General features: G+C 53.1%; 1 protein-coding gene across 1 annotated transcript in view; it reads left to right on the plus strand.

Annotated features, from left to right (window-relative positions):
• Positions 1 to 13,238, plus strand: part of OTOF (otoferlin) — a 134,566-nt gene that overhangs the window by 99,535 nt on the left and 21,793 nt on the right. Inside the window, exons 14-26 of the mRNA XM_009890366.1 lie at positions 22 to 208; positions 860 to 1,083; positions 2,128 to 2,236; positions 2,710 to 2,893; positions 5,393 to 5,513; positions 6,164 to 6,264; positions 6,729 to 6,819; positions 8,186 to 8,302; positions 9,537 to 9,689; positions 10,157 to 10,346; positions 10,737 to 10,861; positions 11,427 to 11,561; positions 12,025 to 12,186. Coding sequence (XP_009888668.1) covers positions 22 to 208; positions 860 to 1,083; positions 2,128 to 2,236; positions 2,710 to 2,893; positions 5,393 to 5,513; positions 6,164 to 6,264; positions 6,729 to 6,819; positions 8,186 to 8,302; positions 9,537 to 9,689; positions 10,157 to 10,346; positions 10,737 to 10,861; positions 11,427 to 11,561; positions 12,025 to 12,186 — 1,899 coding nt within the window. The remainder of the gene's footprint in view (positions 1 to 21; positions 209 to 859; positions 1,084 to 2,127; positions 2,237 to 2,709; positions 2,894 to 5,392; positions 5,514 to 6,163; positions 6,265 to 6,728; positions 6,820 to 8,185; positions 8,303 to 9,536; positions 9,690 to 10,156; positions 10,347 to 10,736; positions 10,862 to 11,426; positions 11,562 to 12,024; positions 12,187 to 13,238) is intronic.

Raw genomic sequence — 13,238 nt, forward strand, 5'->3', positions numbered from 1 at the left:
CGATCTCTTCCCACTTGGCAGGGAAAGACATCCGTGCAAAAGAGCAGCTATGAGCCTCTTTGGAATGAGCAAATAGTCTTCACAGAAATGTTCCCCCCATTGTGCAAGCGGATAAAGATCCAGATTCGAGACTCGGACAAAGTCAATGACGTGGCCATTGGTACCCATTTCATTGATTTGCGGAAGATCTCTAACGAAGGAGACAAAGGTAAAGCTAAGGTGGGGGGCAGACAGAGCTACCTTCTTCATGGTAGAGAGACATCCCTTTGGCAGAGAGTTAGCAAAATAGCCTAGGCTCCCTCTGCACCCCTGGAGATAGCTGCTTCTTGGTGCCTAGCTGGAGAGACTTCAATTCACTGCAGTGGTCTTCTGAGGTCCCATCACAAGCCTTCAGTCCAATACCTGAAGGCAAAGACACCCCAGAACAACTTACCCTTCCAAAAAAATCATTGCCGTGAATGGATGAATATCTGACACGCTCCCCCGTTCACGCACACAGGAACACACCAGCGCATGTGGGCAGGACCAACATGAAACCAAAGGCGGCTCTAGAAAGGGGGCTAATGGGGTGTTCTTTTGTCTTTACGCTCACATTGGGTAACTTGCCCAGTGGGAGACTCACCTCTGTCTTTGGGCTGGTGCACCACACAGTGCCCATCACTGCCTCCACTGCAAAACTGTCTCCATGCGTGGCTGCAAGCGTGCATTTCCACGCACACACACGTGCATATTGAGGCCCACGTCACTGTACGCAGACCGGGAAAGTGATGTCAATCCATGAGTGAGTTTGAATCCTGAGGCAAAGACATGTCCTCCTCCTTGCACATCTTTCCCAACGTCCATGTTCACTCTGCTGCAGGCTTTCTGCCCACCTTTGGCCCCGCGTGGGTGAACATGTACGGCTCCACTCGGAACTACACCCTGATGGATGAGCACCAAGAGCTGAATGAGGGTCTGGGTGAAGGCGTCTCCTTCCGGGCCAGGCTTTTGATGAGTCTTGCTGTGGAGATCTTGGACACCACCAACCCGGAGATCAACAGCTCCACCGAGGTGCAAGTCGAGCAGGCCACATCAGTTGCCGATGTAAGTTGCCCCTAGCCCTACAGCTGTCAGTGGTGAGTCCTGGGTCTCGGGACTCTTGGTTTTTTTGTCTTTGATCTCACAAACTGAGGATTTCATTTATCGTTGTCCTGTTCTGGATCTGGCAGCACAATGAAAGCAAATCTTGCAAGGATTTCAGACGTTATGATCAGTCAAATGCTCATGTCTCTTAGGAGTTCTGGGCAGAAGAAATATCTGAGCGAGGGAGAATCCTAAATTTTGAAATATTTCTCCAATTGGGAGTTAGACAAGAACAGAGACCCATCTCCTCGTGTCACCTCTCACTCCTATTCTGAAGATGGATTTCAGACAGAAGCCAAGAATCTAATCTATGTCCCAACCAATTCTGGTGGGGTGAAACTGGTCAGACAAATTGAATGGCTGTTTCCTGACAGGAGAAACCCCACAGCTTTAGTCCTGATGGTAGAGCCTGCAAGGCTGCTGTCTGTTCTCTGCACAAACAGACATATCCAGGCTTGTCCTACCTGGGGATGCCCACATACTTCAATCTATATGAGCCAACAGCATGAAGAAGAAATGGAGAAGTCAGGTGGCAGTGCACCCTCTGTGCAAAGGATGTCCTTCAGAAGTAAAGTGGCCGTAGTTCACCTCCAGGGGAAATGAAGCCACCTGGAAATAAAGCCATTCCAGTTCTGAAAGGGCATCCAGACGGATGGTTCAGTGTGCTTTGATTAGTTCAATTTGTGACTAAACTCGGACACATACTCCTGTATGTCCCTTAGATGGGCCCTCCTGAGCAAGGTATGACTGATCTCAACACATTTAAAAGTTAGGCTAAAATCTTTAATTAAACTCTCTCTGCCCCGAGCCTAGAGATGGCTCAGGCTGGGGGAGAGAAAAGCCTCATGGTCGCCTTGAAAGCCCGAGCAGTGATATCTCACCTTCAAAAAGCCCATGAGGGTGCTCAGAGGTGCCAGTTGAAGCACCCCTCTGCCCAAGGGGACCTGCCCTCCTTGGTGTCCCTCCAGCTGACCTCAACCCTGATCCCTGTGATTTCTTCTGCAGAACTGCACTGGGAAGATGGAAGAGTTCTTTCTCTTTGGAGCCTTCCTGGAAGCTACCATGATCGACAGGAAGATTGGTGACAAACCCATCAACTTCGAGGTCACAATAGGTTGGTTGTTTTGGGGGGAGGGTGGTTTTGAAACATGGCTAGTTGTTGAAACCAAGGCTGAGAGCAGGGTTGATTCCCCATTTTCCATACCAACACCTGCTAGAGCATGCAGGGCTCTCAGTTTAGGGAGAAGGTCATCGATGGCTCCTTTGCCGACACAAGCTACACGGGGCCCCCAGTCATCTGTTGTGTGCATGCTGGGCTGTGGCCGGTGGAGCTGCTCCCTCTCTCACCCTGGCTTTGTGCCTCCTGAGGCTGGCCACCAAAGAGAGGGCATGTATTCCTACTGGCTCGAGAGGGGACATGAGCAGGGGACAGACACCCATCACTAATTTATGGTTCCTGGGCATGGTTTCAGAGAGTTGAACTCCACTGTCCCCCATGATTCCTGCAGAGAAAACTTCTCCCAACCTGAATTAAAGCCAAGAGATTGAGCCTGATTGTGTGACTTTATTTCACTTTTTTTTCTTGAGGTAACTATGGGAACCAGGTTGATGGTATGACCAAACCCATCCTACGGAGGAAGAAAGAAGGAGGGGATGGGGAGGAGGAGGAGTCCGAGCTGCTCCAGAACTCAAGTGAGGATGAAGGTGATGAGGATGGAGAGCTGGTCTCTGTTTCCTCATCTCAACCCGTGAAACCCCTGGTCACAGACAGGTAAGCATGTCCACCTGGCCACTGAAGTGCCACCAGGCAGAGATGTGACTCTCAATTCAGCCATGGTCTGGAAGTGTTCCCACACGTGCTGGGTGTCCGAGCTCTCACTACTCTCTGCAGAGATGAAGTCAGAGATGAAGTCAGTGCCCTCATGGGGCCTGCAGTCATTCTGCCAAAGACACATGGGAGCAGCAGGGGTGACCAGATCTCTAAAGGGAGATTAGATTCCACCTGTAGATACCTTGTCTTAGATACTACAGTCTGCCAGGTGAACCCCCACCCCGTTTCCTACAGTTCTGAGCATTCCTGGGGATTCTCTGATGTCCAATAAGGGCTGAATTTACCTCCTAGGCTACCCCACAAAGGACGTCGTCCATCCACCTGGCCAGATGTGCACTCAAGCTCATGACTATCTGATACCTTTAGTGCTCTTCCCCTGTGGCAAATAGGGATGGAGTTAACCAGTGTATTCAAAAAATCATTGGTGGGCACTGAAAAAACAGGTTCACTCCCATATATGTAAGTTTTGTATATTTAAAAAAAAACAGTCTAAGAACAGGTCCTTCCCTGGGATCACTGCCGCCCTTGGTGGCACAACCCAGCACTGCACATCAGGGAGGAGAGGTCTGGGCTTTGTACTTGTGCGCTCTCTGGCTGCCCGACATTTAAGGACATCATGGGCACCATGTGGAGACGGGCAAGGTCCATCTGGAGATAAGATACCGCTTTCAGTAGTGAAGGTAATTTGCACTGAGACAAAGTACATTTCTTCATCCCTTGGGATCTTGAAAGCTAGACGAGGTCACAGACACGCAGGGGGAGAGGAGGCAAAAAACTGCTGGAAAAAGTTCTTGAGAATGTGTTAGGCAGGAGATTGGGGTAAAAGACTTTAAGTTCTCTCGGCCTCCCTAGTTTGCAGTATCTCTCTTTTGGAAAGTCTGTCTGTCTGTCCCCGTTGCTTATGGTCATTGACAGCCACGGTCTGGTGTTTAACTGGACAGGGAATTGGGAAACTGGGTCCTACCCTGGGTCTGTCGATGCACAGCTGGTTGTCAGTGGACAAATCTCTTCTGTTCTCTCTGCTTCGTTTTTTTTCCCCAGCTGTGAAATTCAGCCAAATTTTTTGTGTCCGCTTTACAAATCGCTTTGTGATGTGCAGGTCACCCTAAAATGCGGACGAGATGCAGACTGCTGCAAGTGTGATTCTGGTGGGCGCTTTCTGTCCCAAACAGCTGGGTCGGAAAGCCCCAAAATGAACGAGATCAGCACAGGCGCCTTGGGATGGCTGGGCTGGGCTTCAGCCACAGCCTGGATTTGAATACAAAGGACTGGGACTAAGGAAAGATAATTGGATTTAACCTGATGAGATATGCTTAAAGTGGATTTTAACCATGTTACACCAGTAGATAGATGCTAATAGAATTAACTGGCTGACTTAATTAAATTGGGAAATGAAACAAACCAGGCTGAATCGCGGGTATTTGAGCCCCAGATAGAAGTGTCTACCTGGGGTTGCCACTCTTGTTCCCCAGCTCCTTCTCAAGGTGAATGCCAAACCCAGAGGAGAAACACCGATGTGTTTGAGCCTCCCCTGGGCTCTGCCTCTCATGCTCTCTCCCCCATGTCTCCATCTCCTGAGTGCCAGGAGCCTCACGCTCAACCGTGGGGCTCTGCTGACATCTTCTGGCTGGAAGTACCCTGATGGCTTCAGAAGGATGAGCTGAAGCTGGTTTTTAACTAAGGGTGATCCCAGCTGCAGCAAGAATCATAGAATCACAGAATCGTTATGGTGGGAAGGGACCTTTAAGATCATCGAGTCCAACCGTTAACCCAACACTGCCCAGCCCACCACTAACCCATGTCCCTCAGCACCATATCTACAGTCTTTTAAACACCTCCAGGGATGGCAACTCCACCCCTGCCCTGGGCAGCCTGTGCCAGTGCTGGACAACCCTTCGGGTGAGGACATTTCTCCTCATCTCCATCCTAACCCTCCCCTGGTGCAACCCGAGGCCGTTCCCTCTCGTCCCATCGCCTGTTCCTGGGGAGCAGAGACCGCCCCCCCCCCGCTCCCCCCTCCTTTCAGGGCGCTGTAGAGAGCGAGAAGGTCTCCCCTCAGCCTCCTCTTCTCCAGGCTGAGCACCCCCAGGGCCCTCGGCCGCCCCTCACCAGACGTGTGCTCCAGACCCCTCACAGCTCCGTTGCCCTTCTCTGGACAGTGAAGGAGTTCGGGATCTGCAGTGGATGGATCGCAGCTCATAGCCAGTGCTCAGGCATCCAAGAAGCATGAACCCTTTCTTCAGCCTCATCCTCCCTTTAACTGTACCATGACTATTACTGCTCTGTCCCACCAGCATATGGAAACCTGTCAGCTCTGCAAAGGGCAGAGACCTCTGCCTGCTGTGAAGGACAGGGAGATGCTCAGCAGCATTCAGAAGGGTGTTGGTGGGAACTGGGAGCATTGCCACTGTGGAGCATCTCTTCTGCCTCCTCTTGCAGGAACTACTTCCACCTGCCATACTTTGAGAAGAAGCCCTGCATCTACATCAAGAGCTGGTGGCAGGACCAGCGCCGCAGATTGTATAACGCCAACATCATGGACAAGATTGCGGACAAGCTGGTCAGTATGTGCCAGGGAGGGAGGGAGACAGCTTGGGGCATGAGGTTGGCATGAGGCACCTCCAGGCTTCTTGCACATCTCTGCAGCTGGTCGCAAAGCAGGGACAAAGGGTGCAGGGACCCTCTACCAAACTTGTGCCAGAAAGTGGGTGGATTCCCAGTGCTAAATGCTCCACAATTTGAATGTCCAAATCCTAAGAGCTCATCGAATTTTCTGAGGTGTCCCAACCGAAGGGAGGAGGAGCAGGAAGGCTTTATCCTCCTGGAAGGCAGGGAAGAACCGCTTGTGTGGCAAACCCTCCTTAATAGTCTCAGCTAATTCCCAAGGAGCCTTTGTGACAGCTCTACGTTTGCGGGGTCACAGCAGGATCTGCAAAGGGACAACCTGGCAGGTCCAGACAAGATGGAGTGGACCTTGGCCAACTAGTCTCACGGAAGGTGGTGGAGCCATTCCCATCACCCAGAACCAGGTCCCCACAGCCAAACGTGTGCCAGACCCGAGGCTGTCAGGTCTGGAGAAGCGGCAGATGTTTCCCACTGGCAGCTCCCACAAAGGTTGTGCTACGTGGGTTTGGACCTCAGGGGGGACCTTGCCCCATGGCGGTGCTCTGCCCCACCACCCCCTCACCACTCCCCCCGTTGATGCTGCAGGAGGAAGGGCTCAACGATGTGCAGGAAATGATCAAGACGGAGAAGCCGCACCCGGAGCGCCGGCTCCGAGGGGTCCTGGAGGAGCTGAGCAGTGGGTGCTTGTGAGTAAAAGATGGGCAGAGGTGGCAGACTGCAGACACTTGCTCTCTGCGGGGCTGTGGGCGAGGTCGTGAGCGTAAGCCCACCTTGCCTTATCCGCTGGATGACAGGCAAGCATTTCATTGCATTGGTACAACGCTGTATCAGCTGCCTTCTGGCTTGGAGCATGGGTGAAGGGGTGCTTGCATCTGCACCCCAAAGACCCCAAACCAGTGATGAAAGCCCCAGTCTTGTGGCCTTCAAAGGCTGGTACCTGATTGACACCTACTCCCCATGCATGATGCTCAGCATTGGGTGCAAACAGGCCACTTGGTCGCAATTGCGTTGAAGACTCGGGGCGGGGGGGAATGAGGGCGTTTTCCTCCAGTGAGGTGCTCTCCTGCTGGCAGAGATCCATCCAGCCATAGGCCCTTGGGGAGAGCCTACAGGCTCCCACGGGATTCACGCCGCCGACCTTTTCCACCAGGCGCTTCGTGACGTTGGCTGACAAGGACCAGCACCACTCTTCCCGCACGAGGCTGGACCGGGAGAGGCTCAAGTCCTGCATGCGGGAGCTGGTGAGTGGGATTCGGCTGGGCAGGGAGGAGGATTCGTGAGCTGGACCTTGTCAATGCAGTGGGGAACTTTGGTCTGTAGGCATGCTGATTTCCAGCCTCTGTGGATTGAGGGTTTGAGGTTTATTTCTGAAGAGAGGAGCCCAAGACCACTTGGATCTTAGAATCATAGAATTGTTATGGTTGGAAGGGACCTTTAAGATCATTGAGTCTAACCATCAACCCAGCACTGCCCAGCCCACCACTAGCCCACATCCCTCAGCACCACGTCTGCCCCTCTGTTAAACACCCCCAGGGATGGCGACTCCACCACTGCCCTGGGCAGCCTGTGCCAGTGCTGGACAACCCTTCCCGTGAAGACATTTTTCCCTAATCTCCATCCTAAACCTCCCCTGGTGCAACTTGAGGCCATTTCATCTTGTCCTATCGCCTGTTACTTTGGAGAAGATCATTTTGGGACTGGTTCTGCACTGACACTGACAACGGGGACGAGGGAGCCCAGCAGCGCCGGAGCACCTCACAGCTCCGTTGCCCTTCTCTGGACACGCTCCAACACCTCAGTGTCTGTCTTGTCCTGAGGGGCCCAAAACTGAACACAGCACTTTTGGTGGGGCCTCACCAGTGCCAAGTACAGGGGGACGGTCACTGCCCCAGTCCTGCTGGCCACACTCTTCCTGACACAGGTCAGGATGCCATTGGCCTTCTTGGCCACCTGGGCACTTGGCCACCACTTTCATGGGTGCCAGGTGGCACTTGGGTCCACACTGCTGCCTCCTCTCTGCCACACTCTGCATTGCCTTGGAGCTGAGGGAACTGGGAAGGAGTGATTTAGGGGAACCCTGCAGAGCACAGCTCTTCCAGGGACAGATATGGCCTAGATGTTTGGGGCTGGTGGTCCATCTCCTTGCAAAGGAGTTAGATGTGCAAAAGAGACATACAAAGAGCAGGTGGCTTATCCAGCGGGCACAGCCAAGGACACCGGCTTCAGTAGCCAGCTGCATCCTACAGAGAGGTGAATTTAACACATGAAAACCACCACATCCCCTTTTCTGAAATGCCAGGTGGTGAAAAAGACTATAACCAACACTAAGCTTGAAGCCACTCCAAAATGCCCTAAGCAGAGGCGACACCTCTCTGTCCTGCATACAGTCCGCTGGGACAGATGTCTCAGCACTGTCAGGGGCCCTCCCTGCGTCCTGCCAAGGTGGTTGTCAGTAGAACCATCACCAGGATGCCGGTGGTGGGATTAAGGCATCTGCCTCCTCACCACCCCTTCCCAAATGTCGGGGACCTGCCTGGTGCTGCTCCCTTCTCTGTGCTCCATTCTGCTCTTCCTCACATCATGTCCTGGGCTCCGCTTTGACTGCAGGAGAACATGGGACAGCAAGCCACGACTCTGCGGTCACAGGTGAAGAAGAACACCATGAAAGACAAGCTGAAGCTGGTGCAAAACTTCCTGCAGAAGCTCCGGTTCTTGGCAGACGAGGTGAGTCCCTCTGCACGGAGAGGGAGTATTAGCTGGGCCAGCGCACGGCGACAGCAGCCTGGGGTGGATGGAGACCTCTCTGCAAACCCTGTAGGTGGGAGAGGTCCCTGGTAGCATAGGTCTTGTACAAGGAGCCCCTCCAAGTCTACACAGCCTACACACTGCCCCGTGCCTCCCAGGCTCGCCTGTGCACTGCTGGGTTGGAACGAATCGACACTAAAACAAATTTAAGAGCCTTTCCCAGCTGGTAACAGAGCCGGGTCCTCTTGTAGCTGAGCTGAAGGCAGTTTTTCCAGCCTCAGCCATGGCAAGGCCATGCAGTTCTCTGGGGGATCAATCATCAGAAGGTGGCACATGTCCACACAGCGCTAAAGTCAGCAGCAGGAGCCGTTTCTGATCCTGGCTAGGTAGGGAGTTGTTAAAGCTCTTCAACAGGCTGTGGGATAACGCCCCGTCCTCTTGCAGAACTCAACCCGTCTGATTTTTATTGCCGCAGTGTATTCTTTCTTCACTCCAGCTCACGGGTAGGAGATAATAGCCCAATATATTAGGGTTGAGTTGCTCACAGCATCTCCAAAGGAAATACTTCCCAAATATTTTCCAAACACCTACAAAATATTTTTTCCTTCTTTGAGAAAATTACACTATACCTCTGATATTTTTACAGTTTAGGACTGGGTCAGCCGCTGGGGCTTATGGGAGCTGTAGCTGTTGTACCTCCTGTTCTCATTCCCCATGGCACGCTCCCAGCCCCGACTCCCTATCCCTCATGACGGGAAGGCGTTCCTTGGCTTTGAGTCACCACAGCAGAACATAAACCAGACTATAAGGTGTGATGGGACCCGTCCAGACAGGGAACCTCTTCCACAGTAAGGAATGAAGGTGTGGCCCCTGCCCTGCAGTCCCCATGGCCACTGAATGAAGAGAGAAGGAAAATCTTTAGTCTTCTAATGCAAAATATTGATTTTTTTTTAATTAGAACAAATGTAAATCCCAGTTTCTTGCCTTCTGGGCTTTACCTGGCTGAGCTTAGCTCTGAGAAGCTTTTCTTAAGTGGAAAGGCTTCTGCAGTAGGAGGCTCAAAACCATTTCAATGGCCCTAACGTGGCAATAGGTACATCCATCTCCTGTAGCATCTTGTTGGATTTGCCTTCAGAATGTCTCCAGCCCTGCTGGTGCCTCAGTGGTCAGAGCGAGCTGAGACACTGACACAGCTCTCCGCTGCTGTTCACAGCCCCAGCACAGCATTCCCGACATCTTCATCTGGATGATGAGCAACAACAAGCGCATTGCCTACGCCCGCGTCCCTTCCAAGGATATCCTCTACTCCATTGTGGATGAGGAGATGGGCAAGGACTGCGCCAAAGTGAAAACCCTCTTCCTCAAGGTGCCGGTCTGTCTTCCCTGAGGGATCTGCAGCCAAAGAGGAGGGAGATGGAGGAAGGACAGACTGGGAGGATGGGAGATGGAGATGAGAGAGCTGGGAATCCAGTTTTGCTGGGGTTTGAGTATGAGGCAAAACAGACCCGTGCTGTACTGGTAGGGGTGGAAGGGTGAACCACCGACCTTACCCAGCCCAGTAAGTGAGAAATGTCTGGAAGGAGAGAGATGTTTGATCCAGCTGGCCACAAAAGAGGATGCTGGCTTAGAAAGAGGAAGCCAGCATGGTGGGAAGAAAATAACGCATGAGCCAGAGTAGTGTCATGATCCAGAATGATGAGGGCTGGGTCCCTGGTTTTCAGGGGCAGCAGTAAAAGCGATGCACCAGAAGGGGTTGGATGCTGCAAGAGGTGGTCTGTCCGTCTCTAAGGCCTTCCCTATATCCATGTAAACGTTTCTGTCCTTTGTGCCCAGCTACCTGGGAAGAGGGGGTTTGGACCTGCTGGCTGGACAGTTCAGGCCAAAATGGAGATGTACTTGTGGCTGGGCCTCAACAAACAGCGCAAAGACTTCTTGAGTGGCCTGCCCTGTGGCTTTGAGGAGAAGAAGACCACCAGAGGCCAAAACCTGCCATCCTTCCCACCCATCAGCCTCCTTTACACCAGTAAGAACTTCAGCCTGCAGTGGGTCTGGGGACAGAACATGGAGAGGGCAGGAGGGAGCCTGGCTGGACACCACTTGGACCAAGGGCTTCCAGGAGCTAAGAGGGAAATAACTTCAGTTGCCCCAGTCTGAGGTCCCCCACCGCTCTCGTGGGGAGCTGTGGTGTGGGAACTGTGCACCCTCTTCCCTACCCCGTTCATAGCTGTCATTCTGCCCACGGCGAGCAGGATGCTGAGGAAGTGCGTATCCATTGGGGACACATGCTTTGAGCCTATATCAGTGCTGGTCCTGAGCAAAAACACGCCCCTGAGACCTCGCTTTGCAGGCTGAGCTCCACAGCTGGGCTTCAAGGTTGTGTGTCGAGCTGTCTCGTTTCCCCTCTGTCTCACAGAAAAGCAAGTTTTCCAGCTGCGAGCCCACATGTACCAAGCCAGGAGTTTATTTGCAGCCGACAGCAGTGGCCTTTCGGACCCCTTTGCACGAGTCTTCTTCATCTCCCAGAGCCAATGCACTGAGGTAAACTCCATCTCCTGACCCGGGGGGCTGGGCTAGGCTCTGGCGTTGCATGTCCCATCAGGTCTCCATCCTTCCTGCCACAGGTCTCATGACTGCTAGTGAATCAAGGATTAGGTTGATTGTGGGGTCCTGGGGTGGGAAAGCAGCCACAGCACTGAGGCTTGACTGCCTCCAGGAGCCCCTTCTCCAGGATCACCTTCACAACATGTCCCCCACACCAGCACACAGCTCTCCCATGTCCCTGTGGCCATGATTCACCCACCTGGTTAGGAGAAACTGGAGCACGTCAAAGTGTTTCTTGCGTCTTCCCTTCCTGAGCTGAGGGCTGCCAAGCTTTAGCAAGCCTGGTGGACACTGGCAGTAATTTGTGTCTGCTTGCCTGCTGTTGGGTTGTTGTTTTTTTTTCTCAGAAGAGTCCCTGGAAGGTACCCCTTTCCTCACTGGTCAAAAAAAACGTGCAGCAACCCACTAGTGCTGCCAGGCTGAGACCAAGACCCGGTGTGCTGCCCACGCACAGGGCCTTAGCCCCTGTCTGGAGCAGTGAGTCTCTCTCTCATTCTTCCAGGTTCTCAACGAGACCCTTTGCCCAACCTGGGACCAGCTGCTGGTCTTCGACAATGTGGAGCTGTATGGAGAAGCCCATGAGATGCGGGATGACCCTCCCATAATTGTCATTGAGATCTATGACCAGGACACAGTGGTAAGATGAATCCCAGAAAAGGAAAATGTTTAGATGCTGTGATCACTCCTGAGTTGGAGGCCAGGCAGATGGTGCAACGTTTCTCCTGACTCTTAGAAGATGGTCCCCCCGACACCTCCCATGGCATAAGCAGCCTCTGCTGCTCGTGAGACCACAGACTCAACTTAATGGTCTTATTTTTGGAAAGTGAAGCAAGAGCTTTTGTGGGGCTGGAGGCAAGGAGGTATTACCTGAGTCTTTCCCTCTCGAAAAGCTGCTCAGCCCTGGCCTCCTTGCTGTGCCAGCCCTAGGCCACATCCTTCACCTTATTTGAAGAAGTCAGGAGGGAAAGGTGTCCCTGAGCTTTGGTGTCCCAGGCCCACGGGGCTGGTCCTGTCCTGACCACCACAGGGAGAGCTGTGGGGGTAACCTGGAAGACCTCACTTTGGGTCAGCAAACTCAAGTGGTCTCTTTGCGTCTCCAGGGCAAAGCTGACTTCATGGGCCGTACCTTTGCCAAACCGGTGGTGAAGATGTCAGATGAGCACTACTGCCCCCCGCGCTTCCCCCCACAGCTGGAGTACTACCAGATCTACCGGGGCAACTCCACAGCAGGCGACCTGCTGGCTGCCTTCGAGCTGCTCCAGGTACCAGCTGGCCAAAGCCACCCCAGACCAAGGCAGGGGAAGGATGGGATGGAGGGTTGCGAGGGACCAGGAATTAACCCGTGCTTATATATCTTAGGTGCTGCAAAGAGCAAGTAGTCCATACATCCTAGAAAGTCTTAGGAGGGTTTAGCACAGCTACTAACCCAGTGAGAGGGCAGCTCCTGCCCAGTTCTGCTGGTCAAGATGATGTGTGGTGGGTCCCAGTCATCCTGCTGGACAGGACACCCCACTAAATTGTTGTGTTAGCCCAAGCTCTGCATCATCGCTGGGATACGGGAGATGCCAAGGGGAGTCCTGGTGTTCTTGGAGATGCCAATGTGAAAGTCTCAGGAAAAAAAAGGAGGTGTGAATTCATAGCAACATCCCAATAATGTGGTGAAATTTTAGCCTGTGGGTGTAGCAGAGTTAAACCCTCCCACTTTCATGCTTCCTTTCCTGCACTCTGACACTGTTGTATTTGTATGGACGTGCCTCAGTGGTCTCCTGGTTGTGCAGGGGACATGAGATGTCCCTGCTGAAGAGAGGGAGCCCCCAGCAAACTCAGCGCCATGCTGGTGGGTTCGGATGTGCAAGGACCAACCTTCCAGAGGCACCTCTAACACGGCTGAGCACCATCCAGGCGCAGAGGTCCCAAGGCTGGCCTCGCATCTGCGCATGCCGGGAGCAGGCAGGGCCTGGGGAGGTGGACCCTTGGGGCCTACGTGCTCCCTCCACCTCTGGGTCTCCCCTTTATTTCAGAGGAGACTTTCCTGGCTGCAATGTCCTCAGATGCACTATGATGATGGTGAGATCAGGGCAGCCTTGCAGGGTGCTGCTGAGCCTGGTGTCCCACTCCCCAAAGTGCTTTTCCCGTCTCCTTTGTCTGCCAGAGCAGGGTCATCACCCAAACCCTTTCCTCCTCCCCAACTTTCCTTGCAGTAGGGTGGTTTCTCTAGGGAATGGCTCACTTGGGATATTAGATCTCCCTCATGCCCTGGGTTGGAAATGGGGCCTGAAATCATAGAATCACAGAAGGGTGAGACTTGGAAGGG

The sequence above is a fragment of the Charadrius vociferus genome, unplaced genomic scaffold (assembly GCF_000708025.1).
Source record: "Charadrius vociferus isolate BGI_N301 unplaced genomic scaffold, ASM70802v2 scaffold647, whole genome shotgun sequence".
Lineage (NCBI taxonomy): Eukaryota > Metazoa > Chordata > Aves > Charadriiformes > Charadriidae > Charadrius > Charadrius vociferus.